Genomic DNA, 21,107 nt, shown 5'->3' with positions numbered 1-21,107 from the left:
GCAATAGTACCATGAAGATACAGAGGTTGAAGGAAGCTAATAAGAGGAGGAGAGTTGATGAGACGAAAAGCTTTTGACTCCACCTTGTTGAGAAAAGCTGTATGTGGGCAGCCTTCTCACATATGAGAGTTGTACTCTACACAGGGAAGAATAAAACCCCTGTATAAAGTCAACAACTGTGCATGGGTAAAGAAGGCATGGAGTCGACTTAGCTCACCTAAACTCTTGGAACCAGATTTTACGGAAGAGGTAATATGTTCTTTCCATGATAAACTATGAGAGAATGAAATCCCAAGTATGTTTAAAGATGATGCAATATTAAGCTGGATATTCCTGAGAATTAGAGGGTAATCCTATGAAAGTTTTTGTTGGGTTGGTAGACGTAATAACTGAGTTTCTGATGCATTACAAACAACAAGAATACTATTACCCCAACCAGAGATATGAGCCAAGTCAGACATTAGATGTGCCATAGCCTCATCCCTTGTTTGTTGAAGTAACTGCTGAGATGGACGCTGTGGGAAGAGAATGGAAAGGTTAGGGACGGAGGCATCAGCTTATGGGCGGATAGGGTTAGATGTACAGCTTAGAAAGTCACTGATGAACAAAAGAGAGTTGGTGATAGGACAGAACCCTGAGGAACACCATAAGTGATAGCTCTAGGAGAAGAACGGTTGCCATCTACAGCAGCAGCTATAGAACGACCAGAAAGGAAACTAGAGATAAAGGCACATATAGAAAGATGGAAACCGTAAGAGGGCAGTTTGGAAATTTAAGATTTATGCCAGACTCAATCGAAAGCCTTTGAGATACCAAGTGCAGTGGCAAAGCTTTCGCCAAAGTCCCGGAAGGAGGATGACCAGGAATCTCAAAGGTAGGTGAAAAGATTGCCAGTGGAGCATCCCTGGCAGAACCCATACTGACGATCGGAAAGAAGGTTGTGACAGGAAAGATGCTTTAAATTTTTTTAAAGGATAGACTCAAAAAGGCCCGGTTTTTAGCCATGTGGGGAGAGTGTGCCCGTTCCCTTCCCTCCACTCCAACCCTCCAGAGCTGAGCAGTAACGAAGGAGGAGACCTTCTCAGGGCCTTGGAGCATAGGGATCGTGGAGACGGACCACCTGTCCAGGAACTCTCCCCCTTGCTTCAGGGCTGGCCTGCACCAACGGTGCCTGGCTCCGTTAAAGCAACTGGGCAATAGTTAGAGGGTTGGGAATGGTCACCCTTCTTTGGGACAGGATGAATGAGAGTGAACTTCCAGCAAGAAGGAGAAAGTCTGAGCGAAGAGTTCTGCTTTATCAGTTGAAAAAATTGTTACAGAGACGTCAGGATGGAACAGAAGAGGATAAACTGATGAGGTAAAGTTGTTAGAAGGGTTTTTGACAAGGGTCTAGGAGTGGGAAGAATTCAAGCTGGAGAGTTGAGAGCATTTAGTATGGATGAAATTATTTTTAGCAGAGCAAAGAACAGACTTAGGATGATTCTGTGCAGGATCATAAAAGAGATGAGATTCTGGAATGGGTTGGCTCTGGTACCTTTGTAAGCCTTCTTCTTGTTGTGGACAGCATTAGAACAAACGTAATTTAACTTTTTTTTTTTTTTGCATTCCAGTAGTCAAATGATAAGAGAATGGAATGTATGCGTCCATGCCCGAGAGAATAACCTCCATAATGCGCAAGGCACACACAGAAGGCTCTCAGCCATGGAAGCAATAATGATTCCAGGGAAAATCAAAGAATTACTGCCTGAGGGCCTCCCAATCAGCGGCTCCAAAATGCCACAGCCGACGTTTCTTTGGAGGATCCACAGACCGTACTGGATCGATAGGACAGATTAATGTGATAAGGTTGTAATCGGAGGAGCCCAACGGAGAGAAAAGATTAACAGCTTACAATGCAAAACTTGTAATATCTTTTATATTTATTTTTTACAACCTTCACAAACTCTAATTCACCTTTGAACCTTGTAAATAGAAAGCGAATGAATCTAAAAAATACATTAACATCATGAGATTTTTCTATATCATTTTAATGAACAATCTCTCTCTTTCTCTCTTGATAAACAGACATATTGACAGATAGGTATATTGACATATACAGTAGATAGATAGATGGATGGATGGATTGACAGATAGACATATAGACAGAGAGATTAATAGATGGACGGATGGATACATAGAGAGATAGATAGGTAGAAATACAGACAGATATATACGTAGATAGGTATATCGACCGACTGATAGCTGGAAGGATAGTTAGACAGACAGATATTCCAATGCCATCATAATGTTAAAAAAAAAAACGATTAAGCACGATTAGTCTCTCAACACACGAATGCTCCTGTGACTCATTCTCATCTGAATGTAACTGTCTGGAGTTAATTGTCCCATTCATGAGAAGGTTAATAACAGATTGACATTAAAGATTAATTGAACTTACAACAATTAGCACGTCTTCCAAATCAATTTCACATGGGCATCACTTGGCTGACATATTAATGGGTTTGTACAGAATGCGGTGTACAGATTGATGTAGGAAAATAGTATAATATGGTTTGACCATGTGGTGCAAATGGACAGAAAGAGATTGAAGAGGAGCGTGTATCTGAGTCACGAGTATGAGGGGGAGACAGAGACTGAAAACGAGGAGTAAAGTGTGGGACTGAACTGAAGAGTATATGACAGCGAGATGCTGGATGGAGAAGAGGGAGATCAACAACGAGATGGAGAGATAAGGTGCGATACTATGTAGGGGAGGATGGTGTAACGTGAGAAAGGGGACCGTTCCAGCATAGGGCAGAAACACTTGCAGGCCCTTTAGTCACGGTCACTCCTGAGAGGATGCACGTCAGGCAACCTTCTTTTTTTCCTGACTTTGGACACAGACTAAGTGTCCTTTGATGCACAACAAACATCCTGTGGATCACTTAGCATTAGTCCTCACTTGAGCACAACAGTAATAACCACCATCCACAATAATTCATGCTAGGGTAATCTCATTCAGGATTGGCGTGATAGAAATAGCTGGGGTGTTTTATGACTTGGCTGTGAGTCGAAGTATCAAAATCCGGTTTAAAGAAATGCAAATCATCAAACTGCTGCTTGCCCTAGGCTAGAATGGACCTCGCCTGCTGAACAGGAGACCATTTCACAAGCAATCTGACGACCAACTTCCATTCTGTTCCCAGGCTACAAAACAAAAACTGCTGTACTGCCAAAGAGGGTCACCAAAAACACGGCCCCTTCGACTGATATAAGACCTCGAGGTTAGATTACCAGTCCAGAACACTTAACTATCTTAGTACAATGACGTGTTTTCTGTTTGGGTCAAGGGAATACTTGTGTTGTGAATGGGTTAATGAAGATTACAACTCACCCCTCGATTTCGAATAATTGCCACAGTAATATATAAATGCGGCACCATCAGTACTGTATTATGGGTCGCCACTGAAGGTTACGGAAGTGAAGCACCTCGCATCTGAAAATAGGAGTGGCTGAAGGACAGGATCACTCCTACATGTAACATCTCTCTTCAGCTTATGTAATGAAAAGACATTATCGATAACACAGTTTCTGTTTTATTGTTGCTCTTGCCGGACGATAATTTTTCAGCTTGGAAGAGGCTTTTCCAACAAAAGAGGCTAGGTGTACCCTTGACTAACTCATTCGCCACTTAAAGTCTCTCCTAAGCTCATTAAATCATCCGTTCAGTAGCATGAATAAATTATATAGTAGTGGTACTGAAGGTTACGGTTTAAGAGACCAACCTACGTTCTTAACCCCTCTCACCCGATCATTTGCACACACACACACACACACACACACACACACACACACACACACACACACACACACACACACACACATTATATATATATATATATATATATATATATATATATATATATATATATATATATATATATATATATATATATAAACGGGCATAATCCAATTTAGGGATGTGGTGAAAGAGCAGCCCTGGTGAGAGAATTGCTCTAGCATAGGAAAAGCACTGAAACTAATGATTAAATTGCCCTATAGTTAGGGGACACAACTAGCCCTGATGAAAGAACTGCCTGAATGTGATGAGAGAACTGCCCTAGTGTTGGGGAGAGAACTGCCCTAGTTTGGTGAAAGAACTGCCCTAGTGTGGGGATAGAACTGCCCTAGTGAGGTGAGAGAGTGGCCCTAGTTTGGTGAGAAAGCTGTCCTAGTGTGGTGAGAGAAATAACTATGGTGTGATAACTGGTCCTGGTGGGCTAACAATCATAGTGGGATGAGACAACTTACCATGGTGTGAGCATTGTCTTAGTGTGATAAGTGATATGCCCTAGAGTGGTAAGAGGACTGCCCCTATGTGATGTCAACCAACCTTTGAGCCATGTGGGCGTGGATGGCGGGTTGGCGTCTACGTGGCAGAGGAGTGACACCGCGCTCCCCTCCCGAACAGGGGTACCCCACACCGGCCACCGACGTAACCGGAAGTCGGGAGAGTCTGTGGAAGGATAATCTAAGGTCACGGCATTGTGCTGGCAGGGAACTGGTGCAAGATGACGAAACGTGAACAATGAAACACTCGTATACACACGTGCACAAAGCACTCACACTATCTTGAGCTAATAAATTCTATCCAGAGTATGCTAGAGGATCACCATGCCGGTTTTAACCCACTATTGCTTGAAATGTTCCCCTAGTGTGGTTTTCTCTGCGATTTCTATGTTAAGTTTTGCACTTATGCTAGTGGGTATGAGTGAAGGCATGGGCTTTCCCTATAAATTAAGGAACTGTAAGTCATAATGTTTTCCTTGTAAATTAACATTATTTGTTTTTGTGTATGGTTCATGGAAAATCTTTCTTTGCCACTCCTTAATTTCTGCAGATTATTATTGTTCTGTAATGCTAGATGAAGGAGCTAAGTTTATAGACTTTTACCTATATTTCCGTTGTGTTTTCTATACTACATTTTGGAAGTTTGAGTCACTAAGACCTTGCAAAAATTCACATTATTTTCAAAATAACTATTTAAGACACAGCAATCTACCTATCAAAAGACACCAGTTCACTATAAAACACATAACTATGTGAAATTTCATACTCTAGAGTGAATAGTTTCTGAGTTCTGGCCTGGAAACTAAATCTCTATGCCCGGCCAGCTGCCCTACCACCCAGCTCTGTGAACGGACACCTATTGATCCCGGTGATAACAACACCCTCCTCTGACTCTGTCAGTTGCAGGGTAAAAAAAAATAAAAGGGTACAAAGAAGAAATACGGGTTCAAATATACAGGTGAGGCGGTGGCCGAATCAGTAGTGAGTTGGCATGCAATCCTAATGGACCCAGGTTCAAATCCCCGCTGATGCAGGGAACAGTTTAGGGATTTGAGATTCTTTAAAGCAGAACTTATCTACCAGAAGACCCGCTGACATGTAGAAATACTCCTGCTAATACCGATACACTAGTCCTGTATGAGACAGCCCTTGCATGTATTCAATATGGCCAGTGGGTGTTAGTTACAAAGTGGTGACATGTGGAGGTATATGGATGGAGAAGGATTACTGGGCCTTGGTAATGGGCTGTGAAGCCTATGCCCAGAGTCAGGCATATAAAAAAAGTTATAAAAAGTAAAATCATTAAAAATCAAGAAAAAAAAAAACATAGTAAAAAAACTAAAAAATAGGCAATGCTATGCTGTTGCAAATCTCCATCGTGCCAAGCACATACCCCCCAACCCCTTGCACACCTAACAAAGCTCATAAAGGCCCATACCCCCACTCTGAATAACACAGACATTAAAACTTAAAAATGTCAGTAGTTTATCAATGGTAATAATAAAGTTATGAGAAGACTCAATGAAATTATGACTCGCGATTTTTTTCTCATTTAGGCAGCCATTTTTTATTATTTCATATTGTTTCATAATAGGTACAGTCATGAAATCTCAAACATAATTAGATACTCATACACTAAATTATCATGTACCATTTCTGCCTCGTAGGTGTAATGGTTGCACAGTTTTAATAGAAAAATGCATTAAAATAATCAGCCTTATGTATTTTTTGCAAATTTATAACATTTTATAATCTCATGGCATTCTAACTACCAAAGGCCACAAGGAGGCATATCAATACATATTCCTGGAGAAGTTTCAAGCCTGTACCTGTACTAGTTTCCGAGTCCTAGCCTGGAAACAGTATATATATTGTTACGTCCCCATCCTACACTGCCACAGGCTCCAACAGCAGTAATACAGTATAGGAAGGACGTTGCCCAGTGAGTTTTTCTTCCTATAGTCGGCCTTTAGGTGTACACACACAAGATCAGCTGAGGTGAAAATAAACACTGGCTTCTTAAAGTTCACTGTCTGTTTTCCAAATAATTACACTTAATGCTTGCCAACTTCAGTTCACTGCTCTTACAAGCACTGGAGCTATACACACTTTACCAACTGCAATTACACTTAGTGCTTGACAACACATGACAATTTTCACAAGTACCGACGATGTACAAACTTCAATAAAAACTTGATTGTTTGCCAACAACACTTCACCGTTTTCACAATTACTGAAAATATACAAACTTCCCTGACACTGCACAAACACTGCGCTAGAAAGTGAACTGAAAACCAACTAAACCTGTTCTAGTCTCTTATCCTTTGTAAGCTTGCATTGCTCGAGAAAGATATAAATTCTACGAGAACAGTTCTGGCGTATTCCAGAAAGAAAGAGCACAGTTACCAACTCGAAGACAACAAAACTTGCAAGTTTTCTTACATTACATAACACTGTAAATTATTTACCATACAAACTTAGTTTCAATTACCATAATTTAACAAACATTCTCATCAATAAAATATCATAAAGAAAAAGAGCACAAAGATTAATGTACAATTTACGAGATAACTACGCTCACAAACAGCATGCAAACTGGCAACTGTGACTCGTACCGGAACTAGCCTATGATAGGGGAAACGTCGAGAAACATCTCGGCTCTCTAACTGGCAAATCTCGCTTCTGAACACTACCCCCTCCCTAGTTCTTTGTCACCCCGACAAAACTACACAATATATATAAACATAAACCGTAATAATAATAATGAAACATCTAACTATACACAAAATAATCCTTCAACTTATCTAGTCTTCTATGCTTCCGACGACGTCCTTGCTCCTCCACACAGTCCACTCCTCTAGGAAGGTCTTACTCCTCTTCTTGATTCGCTTCTTCTCATGGGAAACTGTCACCATCCTCTTGCTCTTCAGCTCCGTGGTCCTCCTCAACATCCTCGGCTGCAGGACAGCACGATTCCTTGGAGACATCCCAGCTGTATTGCCCTGGCCCATGGTACTGCCACAGACGATTCACATGTACCAGCTTTGGGCGAGACTTCCTGCCTCCCCGAATCTGATACGTTATGTCTGATAGGTGGCCCATATACTGTGTAAGGCCCGTCCCAGGGGCTCTGCAGCTTCGGTAACTGTCCCTTCTTTCACTGAGGATTGTATAACCAAACCTGGTCACCATCCTTGAAGCTCACCTCACTTCCTTTGGCATCATACTTGCACTTCATCACCTCTCCCAAAAACTTGAAAGCTCCTTGCATTTGATGATGTACTCCAACCAGCCTTTTCTGAAGGTGCTTAGCAAAGCCAGTTGTGTCTGTAGCCAGCTCTTCACCAGGTGGTCTTCTAATTAACAAGTCAACAGGGAAGCATAACTCATGGCCCAACATCAGTTTTGCAGGAGTGAAGCTTGTAGACTCATGGGATGCAGACCGATATGCCATCATCAACGCGGATAACTTCTGGTCCCATTCTGTTTGTCCCTCTATGCAGTACGTGGCCAGTTCTTATCCGAGGGTCCAGTTGAATTTCTCCACCATCCCATCTGACTGTGGCCTTAGTGGGATCGTCCTGGTCTTCTTGATGCCCAATAACTTGCAGCATTCATGAAACACAGCAGACTCGAAGTTTCTACCCTGGTCTGAATGTAGCTCTTGTGGCATCCCAAAACGACAGAAAAATTGATCAACCAATACTTGAGCAACAGTTACAGCCTCTTGATCAGGGATAGCTTAGGCTTCAGGCCACTTTATGAAGTAGTCCATGGCGACACATATAAACCAGTTTCCTCTTTCAGTGAGTGGCAGAGGTCCAGCAATGTCCACTGCAATTCTTTCCATTAGTGCACCCACTTGGTATAGCTGAAGAGGGGCACAACACGTTTCTTGGGTCCCTTCTTGGCACAACACACATCACAGGCCTGACACCCCTCTTCAACATCCTGATGCATGCCAATCCAGTAGAACCTCTGTCATGGCTGGCTTAGAGTTTTCTTCAGTCCCAGGTGCCCACTAGTGATCTGGTTATGAGACTCATCCAATATCTTACACCTCATTTTCTTCAGAACCACCAATTGCCAATATTTGCTGAGGCCATTGGGTGTCTCCCACTGATGCTCCAGTAATCCGTTGGTCAAATGAAGAAGGTCCCACTGATTCCAGTAACTCCTGGTCATAGGGCTTAACCTGGAAACTTCTTCTGAAAATGGTCACACTGTGCTCCGCTGCAGCAACTCTAGCACTGGTTGTAAATTTTCATCCTCCATCTGCATCATCTTCAGGTCTTCATCTGACGCTTGCCTTGTCACTGCAGTACGGCTGCATTTCTTATTATGATCTTCCTTTTTACTACACTGCTAACACTCCGGATCACAAGGTCGATAACTCAGGCTGTCAGCACTGCCATGTACCCGCCCAGGATGGTGCTGCACCTCATAATTGTGCTGGTCTAGCTTCCTGAGCCAGAGTGCCAGTTGTCCTTCTGGATTCTGTAGTGTTTTCAGCCACTTGAGTGCTGCATGGTCTGTCCTGATGATGAAGTAGGACCCGTACAAGTAGGGATGAAAGAAATCAAGGCTCTTCATCACTGCCAAGAGCTCCTTACGGGTCACACAGTAGTTCCACTCTGAGCTTCTTGCTGTAATATGCCACCACATACTCCTTGTCATCCTTCTTCTGCAACAGGACACCACCAATACCATGGTCACTAGCGTCACAGTCCAAGATAAATGGCTGATTCTGGTCTGGGTATGGCAATATTTGAGAAATTACCAATGCATGCTTGAGTTTGTCGAAGGCTTTCTGAGTCTCTGTTATCCACGCAAACTTCTGCTTTTTCCCCAACATCTTGTGAAGAGGTGCAGCTATTGCTGAAAAAGTCTTTGACAAAACGCTGATAGTAGGTGTACAAGCCCAGGAATCTCCGTAGCTCTCTCACACAAGTTGGAACTGGCCAGTTTTCCACAGCTGCCATCTTCTCTGAGTCTGTACAGACGCCACTCTCTCCTACAATTTGTCCCAGGTACTTTACTTCCTTCTGAAACATGTAACATTTCTTAGGGTTCAGCTTGAGGTGCTCTGCGCGGATACTGTTCAACACAGACACCCTCTCCAGTTCCTGGTCGAATGTCCATCCAAACACAAGTACATCATCCAGATAGATGAGAGCAGTCTGCCAATGCAGGCCTTCAAGTACACAGTCCATGAGGCACTCAAAAGTAGCTGGGGCATTGCATAGGCCAAATGGCATCACTGTAAACTGCCATAAGCCCCGCCCATATAAAAACTGTCTTCTCTTTGCTCTTTTCTGCAACCTTGACCTGGTGGTATCGTGCCTTCATGTCTAGGATGGAGAACCACCTAGCATCTGACAGAGCATCAAGGGTGTTATCAATTCTTGGCAAGGGGTATGCATCCTTCACTGTTACTTCATTCAGCGCTCGACAATCTATACAGCACCTTACTGAGCCATCCTTTTTCCTTAAAAAAAACCACTGCTGTTGCCCAAAGACTGCTGGACTTTTTTATTACTCCTTGACTTTGGAGATTCTCGATCATCTTCTCCATTTCTTGCCTTTGGGCTGGCGCCATCCTCCGCACTGGCTGTTTAATCGGGCAGTGATCCCCGGTGTTTATACTATGCTCCACCTGATAAGTGTGCCCCAGGTCTAGGTCTCCCATAGAAAAGATATCAGCTAGTTCTGTCAGCAGCTGCCTCAAATTCAGCACTTATAACCATCCAGGCATTGGCAACTCCTTGAGAAAGGGTCTTGTAAGTGTTCTGGCAGATACCCATCTCCTTTGACTGCACTCCTTTTACAGGCCCTCCTCTGGTGCCCCTTAGGGTCAAGCACCTGGCACAGTCCTGGAATTTCTCCCTCAACGATCTTTTGTGGCTTATGGGAGAAATTTCCCATCACAACCAGCACTTCATCTTCACCTGTTTCCACCAAAGTTCTCCCCACCAGCTCTCCAGCCTTTGTCCTGTACTATACATCAGGCTCCACTACCCCTAGACAAAAGAGCCACTCACCATGCACTGGAGCAGTAGTTCTGATTTTAGGGGTATCACTGTAGTGCGGAGCACACTCACCTCGCCATCAGAACTGGTACATCTCACTGCCAAGATGGGAGCTGATCTTCCTCTAACCTTCAGCTTCATGGAGCAGAAGTCCAGCTCACATCCCATGGACATCAGGTAGTCCAGACCCAAAAAGCAAGGATCATCCATGTCAGCCACATAGACTGGAAGAGCAGCCTCTTGCCCTGCCGCTTCAATCCGGACATCCACGGGTCCCTTCAGTTCTGAACGGTGCCCAGTTACGCCATACAGTTGTTCTGATGAATCAGGCAGATGCCGATGATGTAACACATCAGGTCCCACAAACGTCTGCTCTGAGGCCAAATCAATCACCAAGGAACACTTCCGTCTATCCTTCTGTCTATTTGCACACCACCGACTGCCATTCTCTTGCATTTTCTTCGTGGTGGGGCTACTTGGGAAAAGCTGGCTGGTGGTTGCCCCTTCACATCAGCCTCCACTAGTTTTCTGCTTCCTTCTGGTCTGCTGCAGCCTTCTTCTTATCATCTTTTTTCTTCTCTGGACACTCAGAACTGAAGTGTCCCACCTCACTACATGTCCAACAGGCTTTTGTTACAATTGATGATTTCCTTGCACTGCTCTGTTCTTGCTCCTTCTTCCATTTGTGACAATCCTCCTTCTTGTTCCCTGACTTCCTGCAGAACCAGCAGCCTCCTCCGGTCTTCTCTTGTCCCCTCTTCCATTTGCAACAGTCCTTTTTTCTGTGTCCTGGTCTTTCACAGTACCAGCAACTTCCCTCAAATTTTTCCGTTACACACACCTTCCCCTTTCTTGCCTTGAATCCTGCAATGCGCCCTGCCGGAAAGGTGGATGTACTGGAACTGATGTAGGACTCAAATTCTAAAGCCCCGTCTAGTGCTTCTTGGATGCGTTTTGGTTGTGCCTGCTTCACTTGCACTTTCAACTCTGCACTATCAAAAGCATCGATGGACTGGTCCTTCAGGAGAATAGCCAACAGGTTAGGTGCCACTCCAGGGTATGCTCTCCAGGTCACGTGCAAGCTGCTGTAAGGATTCTCCTTGAGCCCATACACAGCTCCAGAATCTTGCTCTGTAAAGCTCAGTCTGGTACATGTTCCATATCTGTGCTCCAGCACTTCTACAAGGGACTGATAACTGTTCCTCTCCATCACAAACATCTGGCCTGGAATTTCCCTTGCAGTACCCTTAAGGCTAGTAGCAAGCTGCAAAGCCCTCTACCTATCATCCCAACCATTCTGATCTGCAAGTAAAACTGTGCATGGTAAGTTTCCCAAGATATTCTACCATCAAATTCCTGAGGTTTCTTTTTAATTGGACCCCCATTATAGCCATGCACTTCACTAGTTTGGGGCCTAAAAATTGGGGCATCATAATTAAGGCCAGGACTTAAAACTTCTGCATTCTGATTATTCAACCCTATAATGCTACCTTTAGATGCCAGGGATCCATCAAGATTAACCATACACTGTCCATTCCTTTCAGATGCTCCCTGTACACTAACCTGAGGCTCAGATGTGCAATATTTCTCTACAGCCTCAATTTTCTTACTAATTATCTTTGGTCGACTACATGCTTCAACTGGTTATCTATATGCTGTCTGCACTCCATCACTATTCTCTCACTTATCTTCAGCTGGTTGTCCACATGCTGTTTACACTCCGTCACTATTTCCTCACTAACTGTCTTCAACTGTTCGTCTACATGCTGTGTACACTCTGTCACATTATTGCTTACCTCATACTTCTGCTGCTCTAGCTTGGCATCTACTGACTCCTTAAGCCGTTGGTGTTCTTTCTTCATTTCCCCCATGAATGCATCTAGCTGTCCTTGCACTTCCCTCTGTTGCTCCTGTAATGCCTCTTGAAGTAGTTCTTATCATTATTTTTGTTCTTCACATTGTGTCTCTAGTTGTTAAACTCTGTGCCTGCAGCTGTTCTCTGATTTTGCTCCTGAGCTCTTTGTTCTTCACTTTGGGCCTGTAATTGTGCTTGGAGTTTTTTCTGTCCTTCATTCCGTGCCTGTAATTGTGCTTGGAGTTTGCCTGTAATTGTACTTGTAGTAGTTTCGTAATTGCACCCAGCGATGCCTCTTCCTGCCTAGCTTGGTCTCTTGTCTGGACATCTTCTTCCTCCATGTCGAAGGTTAGCCTCACTGCAGCTCTTAATAGTAATCCACACTCCTGACACCAGTATTACGTCCAGACCCCACACTGCCACAGGCTCCAGCAGCAGTAATACAGTATAGGAAGGACATTGCCCAATGAGTTGTTCTTCCTATAGTCAGCCTTTAGGTGTACAGCACACAAGATCAGATGAGGCGAAAATAAACACTGGCCTCTTAAAGTTCACTGTTTTCCAAATTATTACACATAATAGTTGCCAGCTTCACATTACTGTTCTTCCAAGCACTGGAGCTATACAAACTTCACCAACTGCAGTTACACTTAATTCTTTACAACACATCACAATTCTCACAAGTACCGATGATGTACAGACTTCAATAAAACTTCACTGATTGCCAACAACACTTCACCATTTCACAATTACCGAAAATATAAAAACTTCCCTGACCCTGCAAGGACACTGCAGTACACTCAAACTTAACTGAAAACCGACTAAACCCATTCTAATCTCTTACTCATCCTTATATAAGTTTGCATTGTTTGAGAATGATCAAAATTCTACTAGAACAACAGTTCTTGTGTATTCCAGAGAGAGGACAGTTACCAACTCGGAGACAAACAAAACATGCAAGAGTTTTCTTACATTACATAACACTGGAAATTATTTACCATACAAACTTAATTTCAATTACATAATTTAACAAACAATCATATAAATAAAACATCATAAAGAAAAGGAGCACAAAAATTAATGTAAAACTTACGAAATAAGTACGCTCACAAATACCAGGCAAACTGGCAACTTTCACTCGTACCGGAACTAGCCTACGGTACAGGAAACGTCGAGAAACATCTCAGCTATCTAACAGGCAAATCTTGCTTCTTTATAGAGAGAGAGAGAGAGAGAGAGAGAGATGGATATAGATATGGATATATTTACTTTTTCATTATTAAAAAAATACTTAAGACATAGCATTCTACCTACCAAAAGGCACCAGTTCACGATAAGACATACAACTAAGTGAAATTTTATGACTCTGTAGCGAATGGTTTCTGAATTCTGGCCCGGAAACGATATCTCTAAACCCAACCAGCCACCCTGCTGCCCAGCCACCCAACTGTATGGATGGACACCTATTGATCCCAGTGATAATAAAACCCACCTCTGACACTGTCAGGTGCAGGGTAAAAATCAACGAAAAGTAGGAAAATTGTGAGCAAATTGTTGAACTAGAATGCATATAAAGGTAAATAAAAAAGAAGTGAAGGTGCAATTTATAATATTACATGTATGAATAAATTTAACACAGGCAGTGCCAGGCTGTTGCAATGCTTCATCTGACCATGCATTTACCACCCACCTCCCTGCACACCTAACCATTGACATAAGAACCGTCACCCCCAGATCTTTTCTTTTATAGGTAGGCATACGGAGAACGTGTTGAGGACACATAACCTTGACCATTCAGATTCCTTGTCCAGATCACATTGAAATCTCTGGATTTTTTTTCATTTTTTCATTGTTAAAAATTACTTAAGACACAGCATTATGCTTATCAGAAGGCACCAGTTCACTATAAGACACATAACTGTGTGACGTTTCATGACTCTATAGTGGTTACATTCTGAGTTCTGGTCCAGAAACGAAATCTCTACACCTGACCAGTTAGCCTGCCCCCCAGCTCTATGGACGGACACCTATTGATTCCAGTGCTAACAACACCCTCTTCTGACTTTTTCAGGAGAAGGGTAAAAACATAGGCAATGCTAAGCTGTTGCAACCCTCTATCTCACCATGCCCAGCCAGCCGCCCTGCTCCCCAACTCTACGGACGGACACCTATTGATCCCAGTGATAACAACACCCTCCTCTGACTCTGTGAGGTGGAGGGTAAAAACTAAAAATTCATCATTATAATATATATATATATATATATATATATATATATATATATATATATATATATATATATATATATATATTGATAAACCTTACGATATTGTAAAACTATAGGCAGCCATACACTGCTGCAACCCTCCATCTGATTAAGCACATACACCCCACCACTCTGCACACCTAACCAAGCACATAGTGGCCCTCACCCCCTCTCCAGTCTTTTCTCTTAACCTGTACCATGCTTATGATGTAGATTCACATCCCCATCTAAAATGCCAGTGATGTAGATCTATGTCCTACAGCACTGAGAACTCACCGTAAGCAACGAAAGTAAAATGGAGTGTAATAATGTACCTCGCAATCTTCAGACATTTTTCCGTTACTTTTACAACACTGATTTAGAAGCACTGGAGAAGAGTGACAGTCTTCACAGGTTCACAGCCACTACGCTCTCTCAGTAACCTCGAAGATTTCAGAGGTCGAGTGGCACCAACCCGACTCAATTCAACCAACGTTCTGGCTTTGGTGATAACTTTTATTACTGTCAGAGATCTTATGTTGATGTTTTAAACCCATTTAGCCAGAAAAAAAACTATCAATATTGGCCGGCATACAGTTGTACATTTTTTTTTTCCTCATAGCGGTACGGGTTAATGTATCAGCTCGTGTCTCTCTCTCTAGACCTCCCTTCTTGCTCTCTCCTCCAAATCCTTCAGCCTCCTAACTCCTTTTGTCTTCTGCTCCTGTTTCCTTCTGTATATGCGAGGTTGTGTATGTGGACTATACGGTTGAGTTGAACCTTCTAGAAGTGTGTGTGTGTGTGTGTGTGTGTGTGTGTGTGTGTGTGTGTGTGTGTGTGTGTGTGTGTGTGTGTGTGTGTGTGTGCGTGCGCGCGTGTGCGTGCGTGCGTGCGTGTGTGTGTGTGTGTGTGTGTGTGTGTGTGTGTGTGTGTGTGTGTGTGTGTTCCGGTCAAGTGTCACACTTTGCTGTCTTGGTGTTCCTGAAAGGGAATGTGCAAACACCATTTCCTTCAGTCTTAGCTATGACTTCCTTCTAACCTCTAGAATACTTATGTATGTTAGCAGCTATTTTGTATCGTATTATGATAATGTGTGATATATAGAGTCCTGACATGCTAATCTATTAACCTCTAGAATACCTATGGATGTTAGCAGCTATTATGTATTGTATTGTGATATTGTAGAGTACTGATATCGCTCAGTCACACCCTGCTGGCGAACCTACGACAGCATGTAGTAATTAATTACACTGTAATCTATTAATACATAGTATTCATTATATTATTGTAGAGATATTCATGACAGTTTTGTGCAGATATAATAATACTGTAGAAACATATCACATTGTAGTAATACATTGTATAATAGTGTAAGTACGTTGTAGTAAAACTGAATACAGAATACTGCATAATATATTGTAGTAATTTTAGTAAGACTCATTAATATATTTGTAAAGTATTTATGATTTATATCTATGACATACTGTATATATATGTGCGTATGGGCATAAGAAGAACGCCTTGAGAACACACAACCTGCGCCCTTCGGATTCTTTGCATGGACCACATTGAAATGTCTGGAGAATTTTTTTTTTTACTTCCCATTGTAAAAAAAAAAAAAAAAAAAAAAATACTTAAGACACAGTATTCTACCTATCAAAAGGCACTAGTTGATTATAAGACACATAACTACACTATATGAAATTTCATGACTCTATAATGAATACTTTCTGAGTTCTAGCCTAGAAATGGAATCTCTACTCCTGGCCAACCACCCTGCCGCCGAACTCTATGGACGAACATCTACTGAGTCCAGTGATAACAATTCCCTCCTCTGACTTTGTCAGGCGGAGGGTAAAAATACTATGGGAAACAATGGTATTGCTAGTTCATTTAGGTTTTCGGTCATTCTTGTCAGTTATAACATCTTCAGGGTATATATTGACTTGAAACAGTTTTACATTAATCTATCAAACAATTATACATTAATCTTGAATGCACTGATGTTCTGTGATTATATTTCTAACTCCTCAGCTCGGAATATGTGATTATCAAATAATTTATATCTTTACTATAGTCTGTTATATCTTCTACTTTTATTTCTTTGCCAACATGGCTCAGAAAAACATCTACAAACCTCGCAGCTGCCTTGAATATGTCACCTTCAACCTTCGTACCACCAGTTATGCCTGTAAAATGCATTTTTTTCTTTCCCTGTGAGTTTTCTTTTCCTCCATTGCACTGTGCACCAACCAGTTTCCAGTCATCATTTTTTTTTTCTGTACTGACGACATGGTATGCTAGTCATGCTCGATGTACATGCAGGATGATGATGTCCCTTACTAATGGCCCCATCGAAGCATCTGTGATCTGTACCCATGAATTAGTGACGATGCCACTGGCCCCATCCTCACACCCAGCACCCTGGTGGTCAAGCACGGCACCCACACCTATATGATTATCATGACACCTCTCCTCCCCGGATCTGGGCTGCTGCACACCATGGCACCGCCAGCACCAGCAGAAGATGCACCATGCCCTACTACACAATGGTTGGGTCCGGGTTTTGCATCAGTACTGCAGTTTATGTCTCTCCTTCTTGGGGCTGAGTTGCCATGACGCACTTGTTTGGCAGCAACTGCTGGAGTTGTTTCTGCCTGGGCATACGGGTAACTACGACCAGTTTTACCAGGATTTTCATCTATCATTATTAAACCAATGTCTGAAGGTGACTGACTCAGTCTCATATCTCCAATATTTCATAGCACATTTAAGGTTACATCCTTTGAGACCACCTCCGACCCCATTCTTGCTCTACCCCATTCTTGCTCTACAAAACTTCATCTTGAGGTCACTGACTTCTAGTTTTACAGTATGTTCCTTACTGTGTCTGCAGTAATAATGACTAGATTTGTAATATCAACTATTTTAGGAAGCACTTCATTAATCTCAGCAGCACTTTCTGATAATGTAGTCAAGATGGGTGTGAATATCTGCAGACCCTCAAGAGGCGTTGCTTTATAAGTATTATACGAATTTCATTTTGATACCTGCTTCAGAAAGTGCATCATATTCATTAATAATAAAGTCATTTAAGTTTTTACTTCTCTTCTGGGGTCATGCTGTAATATTAATTCCATTTTAAGAAGCCTATATAGAATTTCCCAAGTTGAGTTAACCTTATCACGTACATATAAAGAGCTTATTATCTCTATGAATGCATTTCCATTATAGTCTGCCTTCGCTGAGCGAAAGAAGCACAGAAGAATTTTCACTATGATTTCCAGAGTCACTGTGTCATCTTCCCTTACTGTTTGTTTACAAGAATCACCATGGCTGCCGCATGAGATTGGAACAAATATGGCAGTACTAGTACTGTACTTCACCTACTGCAGTAAATACTATCACTTACATGCTATGGCTATCTGCATAACAGTCATTAGCACCATTGACCAATGTTAGACATTTTTTTTCCTTCAACTAACAGCAAATGCGTTCATATACAGTATATAATCCGGTAGGCAGAGTGTCGCCATGTTTGATAATCCTGTGGACACTCACAGGAAACTCCCTGTCAGAAAGCACACGTATATGAAGTACAAAACAACTTTCATCAAAAAGCCTGGACTTCAGTTGATGCACCATCCAGTTAATGAAGACAGAATGTCACAGATAGTGTAAATACATGAATTTTGAGGAAAAAGGTGAGAAGCTCCAACAGCCAACCTTCTCTTACTAGTGCATGTTTAGTACTAGAAGCAGATGAAGTAGTAGTAGCAGTATTAGCAGAAGTAGTAGTAATAGTACAGAACAAGTGCTTGTCACCCTTCAGGCCCCTCGCACTTGCTCCTGCAGAGGGCTCTTGCGCTGTGTGCTCACTTTCTCTTGATTTGCACTCATTTCCTCGTGCTTCTCACTCGTTTCCTCGCGCTTCGCCCATGCGTTGCGATCATTTCAGGTAATCCGAGTTACATTTATGTGCTGTTCTAGTCTAATGTTATCACTATCAGCCGTCAAGGCGACATTGAAGGGCTCATGATAGTCCATTTATATGCTGTTCTAGTCTAACATTGTCACTTTGCTTTTTTGCAGCTAACCAATTGATCGTGTTATTTGCAGCTTCAGGAATGGAACCTAAGTTGTCCGAACACAAGTCCGAAATACGCACACAGACACACGGCAACTGCTATAGTACATTTTAGTTGTAGCTATGGGCAAAAAATTATACAGAGATCCTATGCCAGGCGCCAGGAGTGGCGTTTTTTGGTCAAAATGTGATTGTTCATTAAATACTGTATAGTAAAAGTTTTTCAATCGTAATGGGACCAAGATTTTTCACATCAGCGATTTTTTTGCGATTTTTTTTGCCAATTTTTGTGCGATTTGAATGTGTAGTTTCGGCTGCCCAAAATACACACACACACGGCTAATGCTATAGTATATTAGATAAGAAGACAAGAAAGAGAAGTGGTAGTAGTAGTAGTAGTATAGTATATTAGTAGTGCTAGCAGCAGTAATAGTAGTAGTAGTAATAGCAGTAATAGTAGTAGTAGTAGTAGTAGTAGTTTAGTGGCAATAGAAGAAGAAAGAAGTTGCAGCAGCAGCAGTAGTAGTAGTAGTAGAAGTAGTAGTAGTAGTAGTAGTAGAAGTAGTAATAGTAATTGTAGCAGAAGTACCAGTAGTAGCAGTAGTAGTTGTTGTAGTAGTAGTAGTAGTAGTAGTAGTAGAAGTAGTAGTAGTAATTGTAGCAGAAGTACCAGTAGTAGCAGTAGTAGTTGTAGTAGTAGTAACAGAATGTGCTAGGGAATCACAGAACACCAGAAGTGGCACTTGACCGCTTCCATTATGGCAGGTGACAGATTGGTGACATGGAAATTGACGGGGTGGTCACCGACAATTTGCACGATCACACGGACATGCATGGTAGTGAAAGACTCCTTGGTGAAGCGAGGAATAGAGATGGACGCCAATATGCGAGAGATAACGAAGTGCTGGGTGGGTTAAGTCACTATGTGGAAGTGAATAGTAGTGATGCTGGGGGTGAGGAACATCAGGAAGTTTATGACAGAAATGAAACTGAGGATGAAGACCACCACTGAGGAGTGCATGAAAGAGGGAATCATCCAGGTATTATACATCCCAAGAACAGTAGTGACACAAACGAGGAAGCAGAACAGCCTCACAGGTCTATGCAAGAAGGTCATCCCATATACTGGATGGGCAAATCCAGAGAAAATGCAGCAACCTGGATGAACTCCACGTATAATGAAATAGTCGGATCAGGGGCGTACCTAGAGATCTGAGGGCCCGGGGGGCTAAGTTCTTTGCGAGGTCCCCCTCTAACATCTAAATATAGGGGGGGCCCCCAAAAAGCTGAGCCTGCCATAGGTATACTGTAAGAGAACCGTGGGCAGGCTTTATAGTGTAATAGTTTAACATTCATAATCCTTGCCATAACTGGTTTTTATTTACCAAAGTACATTTTTCTGGTGTGTTTCACAGTGTTATTAATGAAACTGGTAATTATTTTTATGCTGATGTTACGATGTAGCAACCCCTAACCTCACCCTACCCAGTCTAACCTAATCTAAGGTAAACCTAACTCATCAGCACCAAAAACAATTATCAGATTCATTAAAGCATTAATAACATTGTAAAACACATCAGGAAAATGTATTTTGGTCATTAAAAACCAGTTATGGCAACTTCTAAATACTGTCCCGTAATCCTCTCAACTCTATAAAATGACAAAAATGAATAATGAATATACATTTATATACAGTATTACAAAAGAAAGTATTTCCAATAATTTATACTCACAATTAGTCATAGACAGTACTGTTGTTTGTTATAAAAGCCAATTTTCAACAGCCGGAGGCGTTGCACCCACCGGTTTCAATGTCAGGTGACGACTGAGACAGTGAGACGTGTCTCAAATGTGTTGGAAGGTTTAGGCCTGCCACTTGGCTACATGTTGCCAGATTTCTTATTCTCAAAACTTATCTAATAACTCAGCCGGGATTGCCAGGATGATAAATATATATATTTTTAAATATTATAAAAAAGCTTATAAATTTTTAAGGCTTTTGGGGCCCTCCCTCAATTGGGGGCCCGGGGGGCAGTTTCAAACAGCCCCCCCATCCTCCCCCTCAGGCACGCCGCTGAGTCAGATGGTCATCAAGTAAACCTCTCAAGTGCAATACTACAACTGACATGATCAAGGAAATCACTCGCCTGATAGCCAATTACAACAATAACTCACCCATTGCCTCATTCTCTCTTAAAGATCCTTTCACTGATACCACATCTCTTCCTTAACAAGACCCGCCCAAGAGCTAGCATTGCAGAAAATATTAAGGTCATCCAAAGGTGGGTTGAAACATGGAAAAGAGGTGAAATCGACAACCTACTTGAGGAAGCAAGGGCCTTGCAGATGAGACTAAACAACCGAAGCAGAAGAAATCAGGATACCAACGATGTGGCAAGGATTTCTGGCAGCAAGATGAGACAGAGGAAGGTCTCGATGGCAACAAGATCCCTGTCAGGTGAATCATCAAACGGAGTACTTGACCTGATAGATGAAACAATGCAACAACTAAAAGAAAAACACCTGACTGCACAACAAGCAAGTGCCCAGTCAGAGCTTGATG

The 21,107-nt window shown here is 42.2% G+C and overlaps 1 protein-coding gene across 1 annotated transcript in view; it reads right to left on the bottom strand.

The window, feature by feature from the left end:
* Positions 1-21,107, bottom strand: part of LOC145394919 (advanced glycosylation end product-specific receptor-like) — a 263,707-nt gene that overhangs the window by 16,388 nt on the left and 226,212 nt on the right. The window contains exon 6 of the mRNA XM_080268669.1: positions 4,373-4,495. Within this exon, the coding sequence (XP_080124795.1) occupies positions 4,373-4,495 (123 nt within the window). The remainder of the gene's footprint in view (positions 1-4,372; positions 4,496-21,107) is intronic.

This window comes from Coenobita brevimanus, chromosome 29 (genome assembly GCF_032717465.1).
Source record: "Coenobita brevimanus isolate Jiangsu-jjx chromosome 29, ASM3271746v2, whole genome shotgun sequence".
NCBI lineage: Eukaryota > Metazoa > Arthropoda > Malacostraca > Decapoda > Coenobitidae > Coenobita > Coenobita brevimanus.
Note: the sequence above shows the minus strand (reverse complement) of the source record. Positions and strands in the feature narration are given on the sequence as shown.